This window comes from Numida meleagris, chromosome 21 (assembly GCF_002078875.1).
Source record: "Numida meleagris isolate 19003 breed g44 Domestic line chromosome 21, NumMel1.0, whole genome shotgun sequence".
Classification (NCBI taxonomy): domain Eukaryota; kingdom Metazoa; phylum Chordata; class Aves; order Galliformes; family Numididae; genus Numida; species Numida meleagris.
The window spans coordinates 2,164,582-2,189,161 of record NC_034429.1 but is presented as its reverse complement, the minus strand read 5'-3'; the positions used below and the strand labels follow the sequence as shown (position 1 = coordinate 2,189,161).

The 24,580-nt window shown below is 44.1% G+C and overlaps 1 protein-coding gene across 9 annotated transcripts in view; it reads right to left on the bottom strand.

Moving 5' to 3' along the window:
• KCNU1 (potassium calcium-activated channel subfamily U member 1) overlaps positions 1-24,580 on the bottom strand; it is a 77,328-nt gene that overhangs the window by 11,507 nt on the left and 41,241 nt on the right. For all 9 annotated transcript variants that reach the window (XM_021374785.1, XM_021374786.1, XM_021374790.1 and 6 more), the window contains 15 exons: positions 24,313-24,388; positions 23,792-23,867; positions 23,274-23,444; positions 22,754-22,845; positions 22,015-22,125; positions 21,046-21,151; positions 19,921-20,003; positions 19,248-19,317; positions 18,700-18,855; positions 17,276-17,388; positions 17,107-17,175; positions 15,960-16,049; positions 15,726-15,826; positions 12,574-12,670; positions 1,863-1,962 (listed from right to left, as the gene is read on the bottom strand). In XM_021374785.1, the coding sequence (XP_021230460.1) occupies positions 1,863-1,962; positions 12,574-12,670; positions 15,726-15,826; positions 15,960-16,049; positions 17,107-17,175; positions 17,276-17,388; positions 18,700-18,855; positions 19,248-19,317; positions 19,921-20,003; positions 21,046-21,151; positions 22,015-22,125; positions 22,754-22,845; positions 23,274-23,444; positions 23,792-23,867; positions 24,313-24,388 (1,511 nt within the window). The remainder of the gene's footprint in view (positions 1-1,862; positions 1,963-12,573; positions 12,671-15,725; positions 15,827-15,959; positions 16,050-17,106; positions 17,176-17,275; positions 17,389-18,699; positions 18,856-19,247; positions 19,318-19,920; positions 20,004-21,045; positions 21,152-22,014; positions 22,126-22,753; positions 22,846-23,273; positions 23,445-23,791; positions 23,868-24,312; positions 24,389-24,580) is intronic.

Sequence of the window (24,580 nt, the reverse complement as noted above, 5' to 3'; positions counted from 1 at the left end):
CCCACAGGGTTCATTCCTTGACAGTATTTTTCCAAAGAGAAACAAGGGTCTTTGTCAGGGAGAAGTTTCCTGATGAGAGATTAGAATCATAACCAAATTAAATGATTGTCTCTAACTAATTAGATTAGTTCAAACTGAATAATGAAACCTTTAGCTGTATTTAATGTAACATGCCTGAAGACCAACGATTAGTCTACTGAATGAAGCTAAACAATTAAAAACACAATCTATTTTATAGCTTATTTTATAGGAACAATTGGAAAAACTATTACGGCTGAACTCTGCAGAGGAAATACACAATTACAAGATCAACAGGAGCAGCCCGATTAGCGAAGGAGCAGCAGGGAGAGGCAAACCATTCTGAAGATGCTACGGAAGGACCAAGGCCTTCCTGCCAAGCTGGGGCCAGGACGGTGACCACCTCTGGCCTTACTGCTTCTTGGGTGAGGTTATGGGGAATAAAAGCCCGTCAATTATTAAGCAGAGTGAAGATTAAAATTCACTGAAACCGTTTAAACGGTTTAAGAATTTCTACTTGGTGTAAAAGCCAAAGAGAATTATATTGTTAAATATAAGAAATGGACATCCTGAAGGAACTCCTGTACGTTACGTTATCTAATTTTGCGTAGTTTCCAAACAGAAGGAGATGCTGAAGTGCTGTGACAAAGCCCGCAAGACTTTACTTGCACCTTTAAGCTCTTCACTGAGTTTAAAAATGTAGCCTTTGAGAACTGAGAGTGTGGTTTGGGATGCTGTCAAGCACCCACCTCACTCCCCAAAATGCATCTTAGACTCCCAAGCCTTTGAGTGTTCGCCTGTCCTAGAAACGTGGTTGCAAAGGATGATCGTGCGTGAACATGAAGTGCAATAGCTATTACACACTTATTTTCTTTGTGGACATTCTTAAACCTCATAAAAAGCCTCTTGCACAGCCTAGCATAGCTACACAAAACCAGCACAATGCAGAAGTGGCACATGGGGAATTAGGACACACTAGCACTTGTAAGCCTTTTCCTCGCGTAAGTCTGCCCGTAAGATCTTTTCAAAACGTTACCCTTCAATTCCCAGAGCTGAGCTCCCAGTCCTATTGGGATATTTGCCCATTTGTAATGACTAATCCTATTTTGGTGGTTGCTGGGCAATAGGGTCCTTTTATTTGCTTGGAAGGAAGCTGCAGCATTTCAAGCAGCATGAATTCCAGCCTGCTACAAGTCTCCCAGCTGGCAGAACAGCTTGAACATTCTGTATTTTTGATGAAATCTTTGATCACCTCATTGCAAGATTTGGTTGCCTACTCTCAGCTCTCTGGCAGCTCTGAGCACAACCTGCCATTTCTAGATAGGATTTGTTCTTTTACGGATTAGACACATGAAATAAATAAACCAAACAGTATTAAAGATATCCAGATCAATAGGGTAAGGGACACAACATGCAATGTTTAAAAACAAAACAGGTATCAGTCAGACCTTCCTTTGCACATCTGCTGAAATGCTCTCCTGAGACTGGATGTCTACCCTGCTTTTGATGAACACGGGAGGCATTACCCATCCCTTGTTACCTTGGAGATCCTTCTCTGTTCCCAGGTTACCACTTAAATTAAAGCAAATATGTCTATGGAATGAGACTTCAGCTCCCATCGGTCTCTGGTCAAGACACTATATCTGCAACTCACATCTGAAAAGGGGGTGGTGGTCTCAATCTCTCTCTTTCAGAGCAGGGTCAGCCAAGGGAATGCATGTAAACAACAGTAAACTGGGAAGTGCTGTCCCCTCTGCCCAGGTGAGTGCTTGGAAGCCCTATCTTATTCCTTGGAGGACAAGGAGGAACAGGTGAAATACCAAAGGCCACCACCCCACACCTACCAGAAGAGCATCACGCAGCGGAACAGCATCACACCAGTGGAACCTTCCTGTTAAATACAAGGAGACTCCGCTGCCCTCCTCCTCCAGGGCATTTGGGACCCTGAAACAGAGAGAGCAGCTTCTGAGCTACAGAACAACCTCCAAGCTGAGATCGTATCTCCAGCTGCTGCTGAGGTGCCCTCCTCATTGAAATTGCAGCTTTCAGATCCCTTAATGACAAGGAAAAGTGAGGATGTATGAGCCACAAGGGCTGCGTGGTGGAGGAATTCCTTTGACAATATCAGTTTAGCAGGGCAAGCAACATGAAAAATATATTGTAACAAATTTTTAATATGGTTATTGAATTAGTTGTGATGTTTATGGCTGTTGGAGCTTGGTTCCTAAAGATATTTTAAATAATGAGTTCTTCAGTGGAGACATTCATTGAAGCAACACTTATATAAACATGGTCTCAGGAGGAAGAAGTCAGCAGGAATTTTCCCTCATCTTCAGCAGCTTTAAATAAGGCCCATATTGCAGGATATTCTTCAAGGTAAATTTCAGATATACAGCTTTGTGAGTCCAAGACCATGGGAAACGAAACTCATTCAATCAGGTGCAACTCTGATGCCATGCTGTTTCAAAGGACTGCAAGATCAAGCCATGCTGAACAACAAGGGATTATGAGAGAACTGGTGTCTGCTCATGGAAAAGACCTGTTTGCTCAGCACTCTCTCCCAGCTTTACTGTAGGTAGAAGGAGCCCTGAGCAGTTGTCTTAGGAACAAAGCTTATTTAATCACTCTGTCACTGAAATAGCAACAATAAAAGAAACTTGCCATCTAGGATTACAGCGTACACTGAACACAACAGCCTTAGTGGAGCTGTATGACCAGACAAGTGTTTGGTCCTGACGTTGTTTTTTCTTGTCCAGTTCATCCTTATCTTGTCAATGCAGTATTGAGATTAACAGAGAAGGGGGGGGCTTTGCTTGGGTAGGTGCCATTCATTGTGAGGCTTGCAAGGCAGATCTACCCGTGCCATACGCAGACCAACTTATGCTGGAACTCAGCTTAGCACTTCTTAGCAGAGCAGCAGGGAACCTGAGATTTTACCCATTCTACACATAGCATTGCGGGATTTGCAGCTTGTACCAAACTCCATGATGCCACGGCTGCACAGTTAACTAATTATCCAGAGCACCGGTTAAAAGTCACCGTTATTTCAGAAATCCCAGCACATCCACTCACCACACATCTCCTCCTCAGATGATGAATCTTTAGGCCACTGATTAAATGGCATTTTGGCAAGTTGGAGACTCTTCTCACGAGCTTTCTTTACTTGACTCACATTCACCAATCAATCAGCGTATATATCTCTATCATAATAAAGACATCATCTACATACACAACTTGTCAGAAATGACAACCTCTCCTTTTAATATTATAGGAAATATATACGCCTTAGAAGAAACACCTGGTGGATCCCTAAGGCGGGGAAAAGAGGAGAAGACAGCAGAGACTTGCTTTATCATAACTGCATCCCCCTTTGCAAGGCCAAGCACACTCTCATTTCACAAACCATTCTTTAGTTAGAGGTTTCTCCTGTCACAAACTCTGCAAATTACATGATCCTTACAGAAATCTGATTTTCCTGAGAGACTCGTAAATCATTCTGCATTGGACTCTGAGGAGCTTGAGGGTGGGGGCACAAGAACTGATTCGGTGCAGTACTCTACGCAGACAGAAATAGTCTCTGGCTGAGCTACCTGAGTTACTTACTGCAGCTATTAGAAGGTTATCTGGGTCACAAATTGACTGTGCTGAGTACACAGCTATCCAGGCTTGCTCTCCACGAGTCTAGAACGAAAAGAGCTGCATTCACAGGATGCTGTGCCTTGCCACGTCCACGCTACTGCCAATTCTTCCTCCATCACCTTCTCATTCAAGGTTCTTATCACTTTGCACTGAACGGAATACCAGAAGAGGCCTGGGATATTTAGCAAGGCCTAGAAGAGCTGCACTGCTGGACCTCTGCAGTCTGCACAGGAGAAATCCAGGAGCAGAAGTCCCCAGAGGTGCCCACGTGTGGGAAGCAGGCAGGTGGCTGCAGCAGCTGCACCTGGGGAGGCCCCGGCCCACCAGCACCAGCGCCCCGACACCGCTCAGCACCGCAGCCCTGGGGATGATTTAACTCTTGGCACGTGGGCTGTTCCCTTCACATCCCGTTTGGGAATCCGCTTATTGTTTCTTGAATCCCTCCCAGATCTGCACATATGTTAGCTTTCTCCTTTAGGGAGGAGCAGGGTTTCGCACACATACAATGGAAATTGCCAGTGCCCGTGGGGCTGCTGCAAAGCCCCTTTCTCACTCTGAGGCCTGCACTATGAGAATCCAGTGCTTATCTGGGCTCGGTTTATTCATCACCGTGGATTACATCACTCGAATCGCAGCGCATCAAAGTGTTCTCCCTACCTCACAAGGAACTATGAGGCTTAATTAATTAATAGACACAGAGGTATTATGCATCATTGCAAAATGTCGTAATTTAGAGCATTCCATCCAATAATTAAAAAATATCAGGCAACGAGTAAAACCGATCTTAAAAACGAGTAGTTAATTTTTTTTAATTACATCCACTGAACCAAATCCGCCCCTAAGCAATGCACGTGTAATCCCAGTGAAGTCAGCGTGGTTGTACAGAGCCCACTGAAGTACAATAGGCAGTAGTTAACATTTATACTGTAGCAGTTCTTAGAGGTTTCCCCCTTAGGTTTAGGGCTGTAGACATGAACGACAAAGGCAAACTAAGCTGAACTGAGGCAACGGATCTTGGGGTAGCACTGGCACTCACACAACACACACACAAAGGCCGAGTCCCAGTGTAACAGGCACTGGCCTGCACCGCATCCTCACACGGAGCCAGGATCCTCAGATAACTACAGGGCTCCAAGTGACGGAGCCTCAAAAAGAAACAAAGCAGTGCTGGAGGAACTCTGAGTGCTCAGGGGTAACCTGAACAGCTACCCACGGTGGGCCTGCTCCTCTCCAGAAGATACCTTCTGCTTTTGTCGTCCAGCCTCCACTTCCACACCCAGCCTCCACCCGACCCACCCCCTGGCTACCCCTGTACTATAAAAGCACACATTGTTCAGCCATCGATGCAAGCCAGGTGTCATAACTCCAGCTCTTTTTCAAATTAATATAGCACAGTTATTGTGGGGAAGCTGGATACGACTTCTGCAGGCAGACCTCACGTGTCAGAGCCGCGAGCCATTGTTTCTGACAGAAAACAGCAGCCCATTATTCATGGCATCCCTGGTGAAATCTTTGCTGAGGTTCCCCTCTTCCCCCTGAGGTCCCTGGGTAAAGCACAGCTCGTCAGCTCGAGCACATGCGTGCATTGTTCCTTCGCTGCTCCTCAGGCTGGGCATGAGCTGGGTTTTAAAACTGAAGCCTGCTCCTGCTACCCACACGCAGAATAGCAGCTTGCCTCCATTCCAGGAAGGCTGATCAGAGAGTAGGACAGCAGGCAGCTCGAGGAAGGGTGGTGAAATTCAGCTCCTAATTATTAGATTAAAGCCTTAAAGCAGTTGTCATATATGAAGGGACAAAGTGGAATTTGGCAAACGGGAAGGGAAAAAAACAAATCTTCTCCTAATGATAACTAATCTCTGAAGACAACCTTGTCATTTTTTGAGAGCATCTCAACAGTTCCCTCTTTTTATTTTTTTGGTCACTGCTTATCAAAATTTGCATGGCTAGTTAGTGGGTTAATTTAATTATGAGCAGCATTTATGAACAGCCTGATGGGGGATCTGCAGAGGGCAATAGAATCTGTTCTTGAATTATGAAATTGCACACACTACACATCTGGAAGCCGTCATGGGACAGATCGCTGCCTTGTAAATGCGTGTTGAGTGTTACAATATTTTACTAAGCACTCCCAATCTGTCAAGGTTTACAGGAGAGTAGAGACTGAGAACATTTGGGATCATTTGTGGCTTAGAGCCATTAGCTACTTCCACCCACTTATTGTGACTTTATTAATAGCAAAATAATCTCAAGAGCAGAACTTGGCTTAGTTGAGATCTTAGATAATAGGAGTGATATTCACTAAGGGTCAAAACCAGAGGGCCAGGCCCCAGGCGAACACAGGCCCACGCAGGACAGCTCCGGGCTGAGCTGGTAAACACGTGCACTGCTCCTCAGACAAATGACTTGGACCAGTCCAGCCTCGGCACTGCAGGTCTGAGCAAGAGGAGCTGCTCAGGAAATGCCCAAAGGAGAAACGCTGCCGCAGCAACACGATGCTGACCATGGCTTGCTATCGCCTTCCTGAGCACGGTCAGCGCCAAGAAGGGTGCTATGCACTGCACATGACATCGAAGAGCTTGCACCTCAGAGAGCTATGGACATGGTAACAAAAGCTATCTGCCAGAACAGAAAATATGAGCTGTGCTGCTGTGCTATCCCTTCTAAAGCTCAAGCTAACTGGTTAAAAACCAGTACCATCAAGTTTCCATGACATCCAGGGATGCTTACAATTTCTGCCAAGGTTAAGCAACACCATAATTCTTCTGGATTCAGAACAGCTAGTTAGCTATCATGACCCACCATTGCCCATGTCTGGTTAGGCACACAAGGATGGATTTCATCCCGTGAAATGCAATCCCCTGCTGAGAAAACCAGGACTTGGCCTGTGAAAGAAACTTTGCACCAAGTTTCTTCACCTGCTGGAACCACAGCTCAACAAGAAGATGTGAAAGACTTTATCTCCAAGGAGGTTTTGGCTCCTTATTAAGCTATTGCATACCTGCTTAATTCAAATCCCCATCCAATCATTAAATATGGTTTTTTCTTATGGGTCATTATGATGTGATTTATGGCATCGGTGTAATTGTCAGAATTACTGTGGGTAATTAAAATACAAAATGCATGCTGCCAGAGGCTTCAGTCACTCTCAGCACCTCATTAAAAATCAGGAGCTGACCAAATTATAAATAGACTGGTTTGCACAAGTTCACAGGGAAAGCTAATTATGAAACTTCTCCTTATGCACTCGGAGCGCACACTATCAGTCATGCAAATTCTTTAAGTGATTATACCGTTGTACAACGTGGAGTCGGATTAGAACATACAGGTGGGTGCAACTCCAGTTACCATACACAGCACAACTGCACTTCTCATGGTGAATGTGAGCCCCTAAAATCCTTGTGGGAGCTTGATGATAGATGCAGGACAAGGGCCTGGGGAAGGCAGAAAAGATGCAATTTCCTGAGAAATAGGGAAGAAACTGAGGAATGCATGGAGAAGTAGAAGTTGCAAAGAATAAGGTCTATAATGGCAAGCCTGAAAGAAACAACAGAAGAATGTGAACTGAGGAGAAGAGAGCTTCAGAAAGAAACTGGGATAAGCTTTGATTAGCTGTAGCTAAACTCATAAGGAATGGTGGCTGGCTAAAATCAGAGAGAGTTCAGGTGCCAAATATAATGAGTGTGAAAACAAACTGAAAATCTATAGGCAGGAAAGGCCTCAGCCCTTGTCCTTACCTAGCAGTAGCCTGAATGTTTTACTCTCCAGAAGGGAAAGAAACAAAATGAAAACCATAGAGGAAAAAAAAAATAGAGGCCTATGTACAAGATCAAGCTGAAATTCAATCAAGTAGTAAATTGCCGATGAAAGTGTGCTGTGGTCCCAACACCTCCGGGGACTTCAAGCCCACACAGAGCACGCTTTTGCCTATTACGAGTTTTGATCAAAATAAGCATGGGTCCTATCCTTCAGGGGCAGCAAGCAGACTTGGTTTTCATACAAAGAGGCAGTGCAGTCTGCACAGAGCAAGTCTGGGCAAATGCTGCACGCTGCAGAAGTAACTTTCCTCCATCAGGGCTCTGCTGGAATATCTGATCCATCACACTGAAACTCGCAGCTCGAGAATCAGTGAAGAAGAGAAAGAAGTCATTGTTCCACGAGCAAGATGCAGCCAGCCTGCACTGCCAGAGCCATCCCCGTTTATTTGGGTGTCACCGAGACTGAGAAGAGTTATGTTCCAAAAATAATGCTGAATTATACTGTGTACCCGTATGAGATCTGGGGGTTGGAAGTCTGAAGAGAGAAAGCTTGGGGGAAAGTATGTACGGATGATGTCCCTACTTGAATTTTCTAACCCAGAATTACATAATTAACTGCAGGTGCATTTATCTGCTCATCACATCTGTCACTTCATCCAGTCTGCCCTCCCAACTCTAACAAGGACTCCCCAGAAACGCACAGCAAGAACACGGGCCTTGCACAACAGAAAGCAGAATGCAAAATATGCTCTTCTTCCTAGAAGAGCTCCCTGCCTGACAGCAGTTCAGACTTCCAGAGCCCAAAGTATCTGCCCATTCTCTTCCCTGTGCATCCCAAACTGCAGAAATGCCACCGGCGTCGTTCAGGAGGGATTCCTTTGAACATTCCATCCCTGAAGCCTTCAAGAGGCATCTGCGTTATTCCACATTCCTATAAACCCTCCGAGGTTGGGCTATCACTGAAACACCCCCTCCACATCTTCCCCATTCCAGCAATAAAAGTAAATCCAGAGGAACGCGAAACTCATCTAACGTGAGGTTTCTTTGCTATGTCAACTGACTGCTAAATTTTCCACCGAGCCCCCACCCTGTGGCGTAAATACCAGGTAGTGAGCAAAAGCACAATGTGCCTGCTGACAAAGGGATCTCGCTCACTGTAACAACACTTTCTCCACCTCTATCTAGCTCCTTTTTCTTGAGAACACAGTTTTACACTTGTCCTTCATACAAATAACCCGAGGGTGGGAATTATTCAGAAGGCTCGTGTTTGACACCCCATCTGTTCATTTCTGACAGCGATATATAATGTAAGGCTATAAAAACTTGAAAAATAATGCAACATAAAAAGGGATTGACTCGGCTCCAAGAGGCCATAAACGGTAACAAATACCATTGTATGATTTATTTCATGCTGTAATCTTTACAGTAAGTCATCTTTCAGACATTTCCTTGTGACAGGTTTTAATAATATTAATGCCCAGAGCAATCCAAATCATCGCCAATAGACATATTTATCAAGCTGCCAATCCAAGTAAATGAAATTCTATAAGCAATAATGTAACATGTTTAAAGGAAGCTAATAAAACAAGTCAGGAGAGAAATATTACTGCAAAGTATTCTCTCTCTAATCCGGCCCTGGATTTTATACAGCCGTAATGCAAATCTTTCCCTTCGTGATTTATCGCTCCAAAAATACCAATGACCTTTTTGGGAGCTCTTGCACAGCCCTTCTCACACATTTATAAAGGCTGTGATGCATTCTGCCAGATTAGCTGAGCCGGAGCGCTCGGCGTTACCGCTTTGTTTTGCCCTGCCTTCGGCTCGGGGAGTGATGGGCAGCGTCAGAGTGGGATCTTAAGTCTTAAAGATTTATTCAAGACTGACAAGCCCTAACACAGGCTTGGCAACTCGGCAGGTATTTATTAGCAATTATCCTGGCAGTAGATAAATTACAATTAAGAAGGAGCTAAAACTTGTTTCTTTAGCCCGGGTTCCCCTTTAATCTAATTCAGTTTTTATTAATCCCTCGCCCGGCTGAAGTGCTTCTACACCGAGACAAAAGGAGACGCTGCAGAGCCGCGCACACGGAGCCCTGCTCACAAACATCCTTTTATGCCTCACTAGAAACCGAGCAGGAAAGAACAACAAGAGTCAACAATTCTGCAAAACATACACCGCTCAATTTGTCACGCCTTAGGCAAGACTGTGGAGAAGCCACGAGCAGCAAAGCCAGTGTGCATCGATGGCTCAGCACAGGAGGAGCCCCAGCAGGTCCTGCTGTATCCCCTCCTGGATGAACTTTGCAGCTCACCCAGTCCTAACCCACTTGTGTTGTGGTTTTTTGTTTGTTTTTCTTGGGTATTGTCACTGCGTTTAGTATTGGTTTGTGATTTTTTTTTTTTTTTAAATGATGCTATTTTTTTCCCTGGATATAAAGATCCCCTCACTTCCAATGAGAAAGAAAAAGAAGAGTGTATGAGCACAGTGCTGAGGGAGATCCCATTCATCAGAGCAGAATGCACCACCAGCAACATCACACAGACCCAAACGAGAATCGTTCTGAGCCTTACAACAGGCCACATCCCATTCTTTCCCACCACACCTCACCGCATTTCCCTGAATTACGGTGGGATTAAATTTTTCATTCATTAGCTCCTATGTAAACCTCTCTCAACCTCAGTTGCAAGGTTCCAATTTTTTAAACAGAAATCAAGTATTTAGCAGGCTAAAGATCCCGACAGACAGGTATTTTCAGATGGGCCCACAAAGGGGCAGGGTGGGAAGTGCCCAAAGTCGTTCTGAAAGCGCTGCCTGCTGCGCACAGCAGAGCAATGCCCTGGGTAGACCCAGGCATCTCAGGAAATGGGACTTGAGTTCAAGTGCCCATCCTCTCTGCATCACACTGCGGTTTGCCATCCTAAATCAAACAGAGCAGGGATTTGAACTTGGAGCTCCCCTTGGCTGCCGTCCCGACTGCCCTGATTTGGATAGAAAAGGTCAGTGTTGGCTTTTCCATTAGCAGAACACTCCAGGTGGTAACGCTCAGCTTGATCTGAAAATGGGCAATTGCATCCAATTCTAATTTGGGTTTTAATACTAAGAAGAAATGATTGGGATTGACTTGAGAACTGCAGTGTTATGAAGAGTCAGCTCCAAACAGCTGTATTTCCACACTCTTTTTCCTCCGTGACTTTGGATACCTCACTTCACCCTTTCCTCCTTCCCTTCACCACTGGTTAAGGCAGAAATCCTTTTAACAGTGCACGCATGCAGCATCCAACCTAACAGGGCTCCAGCCCCGGTAGAAGCCTCAAGGCACCGCTGTAATACAAATAATAAATACTGCAACTAATAACAGCGTGGTAAAACGCCCTCCCCAGGGAAGCGCTGGAAGACCATTCCCTGGTGTCATTTAAAACTAAACACCAGAAAACATCCCTGCCCTGACTGGGTAGGATATAGTGTCTTTTTGATATGGTGATGAGGGAGAATCTTGATGGGAACGGGAACAATTATTTATCTGCACATTTGGCCATTTCTTTAGGGGATTTCGGGATCTCTCTCAGTAACAATTCTGTTCCTCACTGCTGAGCAGCAGCAGAAGTCTCCGGGAAAATAAATAAATAAATAGGAACTGCATAATCCCCAAGGTGTAATCCCAGAGCACGGAAACTCACTTCACTTAAATACCTCCCTCTGGCATAATTGACTTTTCATGCGCATGTTAATAATGGTATTTCAGCAGGTTGTGAGGGCTTGTTCTTCTCCCCCCTGCATCCCCCCCCCGCCTTGGTAAATTATGTTATTGGGCACGAGGAGGGGGAGGGCCACATTATAAATCTAATTATGCTTTCGTTTATATTTAACAAGTCAGCACAATCTGCTAGTATGTGCGTATGTATTTACCGTGCAGTCCCAATATTTACAGCTGACCTAATTGGTTGTAGGACAGCAGCACTGAGCAACGTTTTATTGTCCTGATAGCACGTATGTGCTGGGGACAGCTGCTAAGATGCAAAGCTCTCCGGAGAGCACCTTACAACCCTTGCCATACTGACATTTGCCTTTGCTGCTGAAGCACGAGATGGGATTTTGCAGGGAGGGGGGACATTATTTATGAAACCTCTTCAGTTCTACAGTGACTGCAAATTGCTCACAAGCAGAAACAAGGTAAGAAATACTAGTTCGTGCATCTCTTCCCCTGCTAGGTTCCTGTCTACTCGCTGCAAATTCTAGCGCGACGCTATTTGCCAATATGTCCTGTCACCTTCTTTAGTGGATGTAGGAAAAGCATAACAGCTTGCTGTTACTGACAGCTCAGTTTCAGACCATGATACTCTTCCTTATGCTGAATATAGCAGCTCAGGTTATGAGGAGTTCCAATGCAAGTCAAGTGGGACTGCTCAGCAAACTAAGTATACTGTAGTTAAAACATCGTAATTCACACCTCGACTTAGACAGAGGATGACTGCACTCTGCCACTGGTTTGTGAAACCTGCTGGGAAATCAGATTCCTCCAGCCAGGAAGAATTCAGTGGCATAGAAAGGACTCCTCGAGCATGCATTGCTGATGCTAGAGAAAAAGGCTGTCGGGTGAGATTTCTCTTGGATCACCAATCAGCTTTGGAGCAAATATCATTAAGGGCATACCAGAGATTGTTACTCTTCCATGTTGCTGCCAACAGCACGCTGCAATTAAGCATCAGAAGAACAAGCAAAACTCGGTGTTGCCTATTCACATTCCTACACCCAGCTACTCTTGCCTTCACCCTGCCCTCTGAAAAGCAGCAGAATAAATGTGTTTGTGATTCCTTTGTATTATGCTTCTGTCTAGAGGGCAGTAAGCACTTTCTTGGGGTGCACCAATTCCTCCCTCCAATTTTCCACTGTACCTCAAATCAGTATCATGAGTTCATTGCATCTCAGGTATGTTTATAGGCTCTGATCCTACAGGAGAGCGTTTGAGCTGAGGATTTGGATGCATAGACATAGTTGCGCTTTCTAGACTGATCAGTTAATCAAGATAGGGAGAAGCCATAAACCATCCACAAACAATAGCAGGAGAACTAGGAAGCGGGCTGTTCCTGCTTCCCACACGGGTTCTCAATGAGTAAGTTCAGGAAATGCCTGCTCAGCACTCACACAGCTTTACATTTCTTACCCATCAACAAATCTCTGAGGTGGAAGGGCACTAAGGGACCTTGACTTCGCAGGCTCTCCATCCAAAACAAGCGATTCTCCATAGCATTTCAGTTTCTCTGAAACAAAGGCAACGAAATAAAATTGGCTTCCTTTTGAATACCCCTTGGTTGTATTTAGGCTGTGTCTGCAAATGGCCACTATATCATCTGAAGCTTCTGACGTGGCTTCAGAAACGCTAGGCAAAGGAGTTTTGAACTGGTTATTCACGAGTGGTCAGAAATACAGCACAGTGTTATAAAATAGTATTTCTATCTACTATGCACTAAATGGGGTTAAACGTGGTGAGCACATAATGCACCATCTCATTCCAAAGGGGGCTCCTTTTCTTCATGAAGCATGGTCCTCTACAACGGAAAAATAAGCCAGAGAGTAGGCAGAGTTGAAATTATTAATTACTCTATTCTCATGCTGCCTCTGAGAGTTGAACCTGTTATAGCTGCATCCCTTTCCCAATAGGAAACCAAACTTCAGAAAGGCTAGGTGGCCTACAGTCCCAGATTGAATCCGAGGGAACAGGTCAAGAAAATGAGCTTGAGCTTCCCAAATCCTAAAGCAGCAATTTAACAGCTGGAACATCTTTTCTCTGACATTTGATCAAGTCCTTTCTGGGCCATAATCTGAGGTCACGGGCCATTAAGATCCGCATTAGAACACCAGGCAGTGATTTGAGGATGTACAGCAGCACCCTCGGAGGTTTCTAAGCCCACACCTGCACCTCCTGTTTTCCACAGCGATGCAGCAGGTTCAGGACACACAAAGCCATTCCTTGCACTCCCCTGGTCTGTGTCTTTGTTGCTGATCTGCATTCCTCCCCTTATCGGTGTTTGACAGGAGGCGCCAGGCTTTTCATGTCACATGTGTCTAAACATGTCCAGTGCATTCAGGTGGGGAAGGAAAGGGTGGACTGGAAGAACCTTCAGACACAGATCTCTATCTCACCAGCTGACAGGTGAACCCTCTCACATACCTTCAACTTCCTTGTTTGGTTGCAGCTATTGCCAAAGCACACTAACGCAGATGAAGCAGCTAGTGATTCTAAACATACCCTGGCAGACAAAGGGACATCTCTGAGTGGGCGATTTGTCAACCTTAAGCTGTAATTGCTCTGCACAGGTGTGCTGAATGCAGGTGCATTTAGACTCGGTAACAGGATAGCTCCTCCTACAGCCCTGTGCTCAACGAGCTGGGAGCTGGAAGGGCAGAGAGGGAGCTCTGCAAGGATGCCATGTGACAACCAATCAATCAATCCCTCTAGGTCAGGCTTCATGAAAGCATCATGAGACAAGTCAGAGAATGAAAATCCTTAACAGCCTGTCTTACACGGGCAGTAATAAGTAAATGTCTCCCAAAACAAGATACTTTGTTCTAACGTACAGCCCTCTAGTAAGCCATTCACACGTGTTAAAGTAGCAAAATGATTGCTCCTTTAATTAAAGTTCACAGTCTCCAGCTCCTGTATTAGTTTTTTATTCGTGACAGTGAACTTGGTCCTCGCCAGGTACACCTCCCTGTTTGCACTGCAGGTACTGGAGGCATCCTCACCTGCGCTGGCTGGGGTCTTCTGCATCTAACCTCCTTCATTTCCCTTCCTCCCACAGTGAGTCTGGAGGCATCCAGGACATGGAGTACTGCTTAAACTGTGTTATATTGAGAAGGGAGGAATCAATCAAAGTGACTACAGTTAAGCTCCAATCCATCTGGAATCCTGGGGGAAACTGATGGCAAGGTCTTTTGGCTGGCAAAACTCCTGATGCAGCTCAGGCAGCCATCCTTTCTGCTGCATATCTAGTGTAGAACTGCAGGTTTGCAAACAACCGCTCGTTACTAATACATATCCTGAAACGCAATCTTGTCCTTTTAAAATCTAAGCTTGCCTAGGAAACCAGAATAAAACCACCCAGGTGGAGAGAGCTCCCACAGCACCGATGTATTTCTATTCCTTTGACGCTGACTTCTATTAAGATGTCTCCAACACTTAACGAAATCTCTTTTCCGGGAGGTAGCTGGCTTTCAGAGCCCTCAGCTGCATCTAAGTTGATAAGTGTGTGGGACTGAAAATGGGCTCCAGTTTCCCTTTCTACATGACATTACTACACGGAGTCCTCCAGGTGTCAGTATGTTTGTTCTCGCTGTGTGAATGAGTTTTGCCTTCATCTCTGCCATCTGCAGTTCAGAGGCATGTTTTGTAATGGGGCTTGGCTGCCACCTGCTGTTTAAATTATTTGCAAGCGTTAGAAATAAGTAGGAGTATGTGTATGCCCATATTTAATGGAAGCTCCTTCCCAAATCTTTAAAGCAAAGCACCACCTCCATGGAGGGGAGACACTAGCAGAAAAATTCACAAGTGGACATGGGTGTGCATTTTGGCCTTGAGTGCCTCACATTGCTGCAGTTAAACAGAGATTGGAGAGGCCACGTTTTCTGTCTCAGCAGAAACCAAAACCAAAGCAAAGCCCAGGAATTCCTGGAAGGAGGAGTTTGAGCTGATGAAAGCACACGATGCTCTGCTTTGGGTTAGATGTTATGATGAAGCTGCTCTCTCATTTCCCCTAAGGTTTGCTGTCTGCAGCATACACCATAAAAAGCTGCCACATACCTCGCACAATCCCCACAGCATTTTTCTGACATCACACAATGTTCCTTATTCTCGCAACGGCCAGGACCTAGATGCACTTCCTCAGGGAACCTTGACCAAGAAACTCGTACAAACTGAGCACAGAACTCGTTTCATCCAGCTGTGCCTTTTGCTTCTACTATACATGTACTAGAGTAATGAGACATTTGCTTTTTTCTCTGCAGTTAAAAATCTGTATTCTGTGACAAAGCTGTTCATAATCAGAGTGCAAATCCTGAACAAAGTGTATTTTGTCCTACTCTTTTTTAGCCATGAAGCTTTGACTCCTAAAGCAAAGCACAAAGAAGCGTTCAAAGTACTACCCGTAAGATTTATTAGTACAACCAGAAAGATCCTTGTTTTACCAGGCAAGGGCTGTTCCAACCTGTTCTTATTCTTAGCATCCTTATTAACCATGATAAGTAGTTAATAAATATACAATTACCAGGTATTGATTTGGCCTTTTTTCAAGTCAGAAATGGATTTTAAAAACTTACCCGAGAAAGTTTTTGAGTGAGGTTTGCTTCCACACTGACATTTTTCAATCTGCTCTGGATCCTGTATATCACTGTGACAAGCTTTGCAATAAAAATGGGCCCTAGAAAACAGAAGTGAATTAGGCAGAAATGAATTATGCTTAACTGATCAGATAATAAATGCACTTGTCTGCTCTTGAAAGCATTTTCTGTTCTAGAACTTTTTCTCCACAGAACAGGAATGAAGTACCTTACCTTATGACTTCTGCAAAGGAATGAGCAATAAAAAACCCCATTGTATTCCGGCGAAGCTTTATCTGTGGAGATGGATTGATCAGGATAGCGCTGTATGGAGAAACCATCAAGAGAGTAATGGTGCTTTGCCTGACATTTTCCACCTCCGCTGTGAGAATTCAGACTAGATGATCCCAGCAGCCCCCTCCCACCTTTACATTTTATTTTAATTCCCTTTGTTATAACTTCTATGACCCACGCGAGTTTCTTTTTCCCCTCTTGCTTTCTCTTTTCATCATTCTATTTTCATCTAGACAACGTATGAGCTCAAGAAACAATGGATGGAGCTGCGGCCTGTTTTCCATTAGCACTGAGCACCTACAACACACACTGGCTGCTCTCAGTGTAGGGTTCATTCAGCACTTGCAGAGAAGTCCCAACGTATTTCACACAGCAGTGGTTCCCTGCACTCCTTTGTTTGCAGAGTTTCTATTCTACAGCCATTTCCTTTATAAAAGTGGAAAGAGTAATAATTGCACTCAGTAGTCTGCGTTTTCTGGATGATTTCTCAAGCTTTGTAAAGATCTATGGCACTCATTTACTCCCCTTTCTGAACTAGTTCCAGCTTCCCCATTAGGATGTCTTGTATTTCATCATTAGAACAGACAGAGAGTGTTATCTGGCCCGGGACCAGATCAGCTTTAGACAGCAAAATCTCCGCTGCCAGCATTGACAAATTATCCCTTTATGACAATACTTTATAGCATTTAGGAGCTAAAACTCACGTGGTTAAAAAAACATGAGAAGGCGTTTCCATTACCCGTGAAATAAATACGCTTGATTTGCCCCAAATCAAAGGGAGATCAATGACACTTATGCTGACTGCGTGTGGAATGGAAGGTGAGAATGGTGTCTCATCCCCCACCTCTTGTTTGATTAGCTGTGAGAAGAAAGGAGGCAGAATTTTTTTTTTTTTTTGGTATATGGTAAAATTCACCCTGGCACTTAAGCAACTAGGAATGACATCCTTATCCCATCTACTAATTAGTGTGCACAGGAAAATAAGAGGCGGATCAAATCTGTGCAGGCTTGAGGGCAAGTCTCAGTTCTTTGGAAAGCGTTAGCCTGGAATTTTTTGACTTTTTTGAGCATTCTCCCAGACAATTACCTCTCTCCTTGACTGCCAAACTTGAGCTCAATCCCCAAGAGGACAAGGTTCAGTTTTACAAAGCACAACCTAGGGAAAGAGAGCAAGTGAGCCACGCTATCTGTCTGCGCCGTGGAAAGGTACATCTGGAAGGAAATAACAGGAAAACGTCCACATCTGTACCACATACCGACAAACCTCTATAAAAGACATGTCTGCAAAATCATTGGAGAGCTGAAAAGTCATTACTTTGTAGTCTTTGTCTCCCAGAAGCATCTTGTCCTTCAGATGTTTTCTCTTTGTCTAAAAGAATCGATCATAAAGACGATGTATTTATTCAAGGCAAAGCAAGTAGGATGTGTAACCTAACACTGGGACGCTGCTCTAATACCACATGATATCAGATCAAAGGCCCTGGGTTACTGGCAGCAGAAAGACATCAGCTGTGCATTGTCAGAAACAACATCAGAGCTCGTATACAACAGACCAGGGAAAGGCTCAACTCTTCTGGACAATTCCAACTCATTATCGTTGAAGAACAGGTGTCATTACTGCAAACAAAGTAATTTTATGACTGCAAAGCATTGGGAGTCCATTATTTGAGGGAAGTTAGGCTTTATTTTGCAGTAAGCATAGCCTGCCCCCCAGGTTGTTTGGGTCTGACGTGTAGCATTACCAACCATAAGTGCAGGAAAGCTGTGAGTGATGCGCAGTGAGGGCCTGCTTCAGGCTCAGCACTTCTCAGTGCCTTTTTGTTTGCTCTTCAAGATAGCAGTGTGACTGAGGAAGGGTTGTTGATATCGAGGGAGTTGAAGCAGCACAACACCCTGCTGCTGACAGCTCCTTCAGCTTCTACACCCCTACTCGTTACTTCACAGTATATGCCATTCTCTTGGCACGCGAATGCCTTCCACATAAAGCTCAATAGGCTGCTACGAGTTTTGCTCTCCAAACAAAAATTACCTAATGGACTTTTTAATTGAGAAAAGCCTCATGACAGAAGTTTGCTGAGTTTTCATAGTACGCATTAAAAACTTCAAGTAACAGCTTAGCTAACTTTGCAGTGGCCAGGTGAAGCATTGGGACCTGAGAAACGGTGCAGCTATGAAAAAGCACTTGGCCTACAAACAGCACTTCTACATAGATCTTCCATATTTATTTCACCTGATATTTATACAGTTTGTCTGAATCGATTCCGTGAATGAAAAGCTCCTGAATACAGAAATAGCAGTCCAATTTAATTTTCTGTTCTGGAGAAGAAGTGAAGTATCACATACAGCCACTAGGTGATAGCAAAGGCATGTCTGCTGCGGGACTGGCAACCCTGAGGCTTGCTTGGGCAACTGCGTGCCCAGCAGTCACATCTGCATGTTTTCATTACATCTTCTGGCACTCACAGGGAAATTTCTGAGCAGCTATTTTTGTGCTGTACGTTTAAATTTAAATTCAGAAGTAGCCTGTTATGTGTTCTTGCCTTCTGCGCCAAGGTAATCCCAGCACGATCAGGTAAGTTACAAAAGCCTCAGCTGCAGTTTCTGCACAAGAGCCAGCCCCGTATTTCAGAGGGCACCCACTGGGCTACACGCACGTGATTTGGACAAGCAAAGGATTTACCTCACTATTCTCTTTCCCGATGAACAAACTGGTTAGGAGAGTGGACAAACCGGGAACCAGGCAGCTCTGTGCAATGAAGCCTAACTTCAGCTCAGCAAAGCAGATGATGCTGTCTCCCATCGTCCAGTCCCAGTTGGGTATGTTTGGCAGGTATACCTGTTTCGGGGTAGGAGAACAGTTAGAGGTTAGCACAGCGATGGCAGGGCCACTCCTCCTGTAAAATGATTTTCTCATATTCATCACTGCACTTTTTGAACATCTGTCCCAGAATACGTTAACTCTAAGCAGATTTCTGATTTTGATGTTCTTTTGGTTTTGTTTTTTCCTTTATATGTTGAACACGCATTTACTGACAACCTTGACAGAAACAACAAAGAAATGGTTATTTATTTTTAGTAATGTTAAAAGATACTCTAGCTAGGTTAGTGCCTGTATGAGTAAGAGACATTGGATAGTATCTCTGCCTTCCCCAGATAAGGGCTTTGATTCCAAAAAGGCCAGAATTTTAACTGTGACACCCCACTGAGACAGGGAGACCATTGCCATACCTTGTTACGAGACTGAATTATCTGTAAAATGACTCTTGTTTTGGGGTAGTGATTCTTGATTGACAGCACTCTGTCAAGAGATATAATTTTGGATTAATATGCTTGGTTCTGGCTACGGCCCCTCATTTTTCAAGTCCAGCTAAATGAGTTGGACATCCTGACCTGAATCTCCACTTCTGTAGGTGCCCTACAGATGGAAAGTAAAGATGAACCAGTTTGGAGCTTGGACTTCTGGACTGATTTTGGGGGAGAATACTACCCTATCTGGGCCACCGCATTCACAAAATCCAGCAGTACTACAAGATAACTCATTCCAAGTCTGATTGGTATGAAAATGCTTAGAATATGAGACCTGACAGCTGAGCATAACTCTTTCCAGAGTAAAGCAGAGAGAATCCTTGACTGTTGCTATTCAGGATAGTGAAGAAAATAATTACGCTGTATTTAGTAACATTATATTCCGTGGATGGTGCAAGACTGCACAGCTGCTACCTGTCTCAGTCCTTCAAAGCATGATAAAACCATAGCAGAAAGCAGTCAGTTGGCTTCCAGAGTCCTCCTGACAGAAAAAAAGTGTAACAGGACAAATATGCTCCGCTGCCAGCTGCACTGTCTGTGTCACTGTTAATATCAATCAGATAGAGAATGAAAGCACTGGAGTATCTCATCCTACCTCATGATATTGGAAATGTCTTCAGTGTAGGGTTCTGGAGAGCAAACATCTGCTAGAATGAGACATGCATTTGCAGACTCCATCTGTATCCCACGAGAGAAAAGTTAAATCAGGGTTTAATCCCATGTGAAGTACAACAATCTCTAACAGTGGCATGTGTCTTTAGTTAAAAACTTGCATAAGGTCATAACGATCTTATTACTTTGGAGCTGTACACATGCCGGAACGTTTCAGCAGTGACAACTCCAATCAAACACACAGCGTGTAATGCATATTTCCATTTTCAAAGTGCTGGAACACATGAGATTTATGGTTTCTTGTGCTAACATCTTCCTAGAAGAGGTTACAAAAGACAGACAGCAGCGCTGCATTCTTCCCCAAAGTCCAGCCAAAGCACTTTGCAGGGTCAATATTTGGGCAGGTCAGAAGAACTCTGTCTCTGCCATCTAATTAATATTTGGGCTCTATGGTGAAATTGATAACAAAAAAAGAATAGTTTTATATATGGTAAGAATTTTTATAGCCTTCTGGGAACTGGATGGAGATCCACCGCTGAATTTCAAATAGGATACTAACCACTAGAAACCACAGTAAAGCCAAAGCCAGCGGTGGATTTCTGTTGGCTCTGTTTGTTTTTTTTCCTTTAAGCCAGCTCCATTCCTCTTGCTTCTACTGGAATATTTTACTGACTCTCCTGCATCTCAAAACATGAGTTCTCTTCTTTCCTGGACGTTCACGAATGCGACTCAAGCACGATGCACACTTGCAAGAAGAGGTAACTAAGGGCTACTGTAGAAATTTAGATACTATTTCCAGAAAGGCTGCTACCCAAAATATCTGTTTTAAAACCAGTCGATCAGTTTGGCTCTGCCCTTTATTTTTCATGGTTCAGCGCTTGAAAAGTTTTTAGTCAGAAGAGTCTGTTATGCCCAATTCTCGCATCCTCAGTTCCCAGGAGTGTTACATTGGTATGCAAAAGGTACCACTCAAATAAATGGAGCTGCTTGAAGTGTAAATCACAACATGAATCGAGCACAAGCAGCTGATGCATCCTTTCATAAGGGACGAGATTTTCACAAGGCCGACAGATCTACAAGAAGGGGCAAAAAATAAAGAAGTTCTTACCCGAACTCTTTCCAGATCTTCAGAGTTCAGTACGGAGCCATAAAAGAAAGTTGTGTAGGGTGAATAGCATTTGAACACAGCTTCCAGCTCAAGGCTGGGAAGAGACCTATTCAGTATAAACAACAACAAGAAAAAAAATCCATCAATCTCTCATAATTATACGCTCTGCAATTCTCCATTTCTCAGAGAAGCCATTTGCCGTAACTACTTACTGTTTAAAAGAGAGCTACAGGGATTTTGGCAGCTCAGCCAAAGCGCACGGTTTAGATTTTAATGAAAACAAGCTTTTATAAAACTTAACAGTCGTGAAAATGTTTCCTGGATTTTTTTTTTCTGTCTTCTGCTATTGTCATTAATTTTTCATGAGCGTCGTTCCACAGCCATCCATGCAATGGTGGTTGTACGGCTCACTGTTACTGCACAGGGTCAGGAAATGACACTTCCCAGGGCTTCATTCTGCATTCTGTGTTCAGATGAAACTGCTCAACTCCGACTTTCTCCCCAACTCAAGTGTTATTTCCCCCATCCAATGTATGCAAACTGCGTTTCACACCCAGGAACTTTGGTAACATTCTCTTCTACCATGTATTGTAAAACTCACATAAATACATTTGTGTGCTGATCTCATCAATGAAGTGTACCCCACAGGAAGGTATCCAATACTGATTTAAAGATAGGGGTTAGAAAATCCCCCCCCCCCCCAATCTCTAAGCAGTTTGCTTCAGCGATTATTAATCACATCACTTTTGCAAACGTATGCCTTCGCTTATGCACTCAGTTTGCTCAGCTTCAATCTCTGGTTATGTTTTCTAGGAGTTTTGTTGCTGTTGTTCTAATTTGTTTTGAAACTCTCAGCAATCAGGTAATCAAGGACATAACGTTGCCTTCCTTTAATGTCAGACCTCCCGCATTTCCCTTAAGCATTCAGGAAACCAAAGTGGAATATCTCAGAGAAATAAGAATACTTACTCTCCCAGAAAAAGGATTTCTGTGCAAACACTCCCCTTGTCCCGAAGCAAAAAGTCTTGTAGGAAAGTAGTAACGCTCTTCAGAGTGACATTACCACAGACAACGATAAAGCTACAGGAAGAATCAAGGAAGATTTGACACTTGGAAAATAGCAGTGGTTGTTGCAAATCTGACATCGTACGACACAATCTGCTTGTAGCATATTAAACCCATCTATGCAGAAGAAACAACAGTTTGTGGCTTTGGTTTGATGATAATTTCACCCATCACGGGTATGGAACTCAGGAGTTACTTTGGATAGGAGGAGAACTGTGCCAGGAAGCAGCGAATGGAAGAGATTTGCTGAGTAAAAAGTCATAAAAGGAACGGTGTAAGATCCCCTGAAAATTGTACCTAATCTGTCCGGTTCTATGAGCGGTGAAGGAAAAACAACAGCAAAACAGACACCCACACACAAAACCCCTATCACACTGATAGTTAGAATGCCAGCAGTGAGGTAGGTCTCCTCAATCTAAGTGAGGCTGCCACATCACCTACATTTTCTCCTCCTTTGAAAACAAAACCCGCACTAAAGAGCACTGCTGAGAAGGTTTATTCGGACACGCTTGAGGTAAAGAACAAACGAGAGTAAGTTTCAGGATTTGATTTAAGTTACTGTAGGAATTTCTTATGAGCTGGTTCCCAACCTAGAAAGCGGCCTGGTTTTTATTTTCCAAAGACAAAGAGTCACCGTACTTACTTTTTCCCACTCATCACTTCATAGGAGGATTTGTAACTTTTACGGCTTTGAACAATTTCCAAAACTTCAGGAATCAAATTTGCAAAGAGGACCTAAGACATCAAAAAATACCATCTTCCTCAGAGCCAGTTCTGCATCTCCTAATCATGAGAAATTAATTCAGGAGAATTATATTGTGTGGAACAACAACTACAAATTTACTTTGGATTCCTAAAAGTCGCTGGCAAGGACGTGTAACTGTACAACGCAGCAACAACGGATTTATGCTGGAGGAAGACTTGGATTCATCTTGCCCAGCACTTTGGCTTTAGCCAGGAAGAAATGCGTACCAGAAGCCCTGCCAGCTCGTACAAAATTACTCTGTAGCCATGCCAGTGAGGACTTAACGTTAAAGCTCTGTTTCTGCTCATTGATGCCTAATCCCTACCTGGAACCCTGCAAAGCTCAAAGCTTTGCTGACAACCCTGTTCATTCTCTGCCCCCAGCTGTCATTTTCAGAGAAGAAAAATAGGTTTCTCACCAAGCCAGCAATAATGAAGAAACAAATGAAGGTTCGACCCAAGGCTGTTTGAACCACGATATCTCCATAACCGACGGTGGACATAGTGACCATGACTAGGTACATGCACTTGAAGTAGGTGAGGGGCTGGGAATTTGCAGGCTGGATCCAAGGATCTCCGCTGTTTTCTACCTGTCCAGAGCAGGGAAAAAAAGAAATGAGGAGAGAGAAGTTTAGAGTGGTTTTGGTTGGAGTTCACCTCCCCCCTAAAACTATCTGATTCAAAAATTGACGCTTTTTTTTTAATTATAAAGTGATATATTACTACAGCAGGGAGTGGTGCTGCATCAGTGCCACCAAATCTGGCAACACGTGCCAGTAAACCATGCTGGCCTAAGTCGTGCTTTGTGGTACAATACATTTGTTCTCTCTCTCTCCAAAGAGAACACTGCATTCATTACAGAAAACAGAAACCCAAAGCTTGCATGGTCATACTGATTTAAGATGACAAGGAAAGACATGCAGCTGATTGTACATACCAGGTGAATAAATCCTGCAGCTGTGAGCCACGTGCTGATAAACACAGCAAAGAGCTTGGAGAGCTTGATTGAGTAACTGGAGATTGGAAAGCAGAAAGCCCAGGATGTTAAACACGTAACACAGCGCTGGCAATAGTTAGAGCTTCCTACAGGACCCCACCTCTGATCAATGAACAGTTTTCTCTAGTAACACTACGTTGGAAGGATTTAGAATCAGAAAAAGTCTCCCTACGTCCAATCCAGCCCTTTCTGTCACAGGCAACATGGCAGGCGATAAAATTTTTTACATTTATCTGCCTTAAAACCCTTTAAGATTTCTTGATTTATGATTTCCCCTTATCTCCATTGTCCCTCCAAGGGTTTCCCTGAGCTGATGGTTATAAATATTTTTGTCATTTCCAGTCTAAGATTATTGATATCTTTTTCCCCATACGCAACACTTTCCCCCTTTGTTACCCAAGTCACTAAAGCAAACATCATGGGGAAGGCTTCAGAGAGTACCCAGCAGGGCTTTAACTCACTCGTCCTTGGTGATCCTGAGGATCTGCAGGATGCGGGGAAGGTCTAACAGCCTAAGTGCTCTCAAAAAACGCAGACCTGCAGAAAAGCAGGAAAGTCAATGAGGAAAAGCAAACCTGTCTACACAAGCGGAAGATCTCCAGGTATTCAAATATGTTTAACAATGCATGCTTTGAGGGCCACGCAAGGGCCACGCAAGGGCCACGCAAGGGCCACGCAAGGGCCACGCAAGGGCCACGCAAGGGCCACGCAAGGGCCACGCAAGGGCCA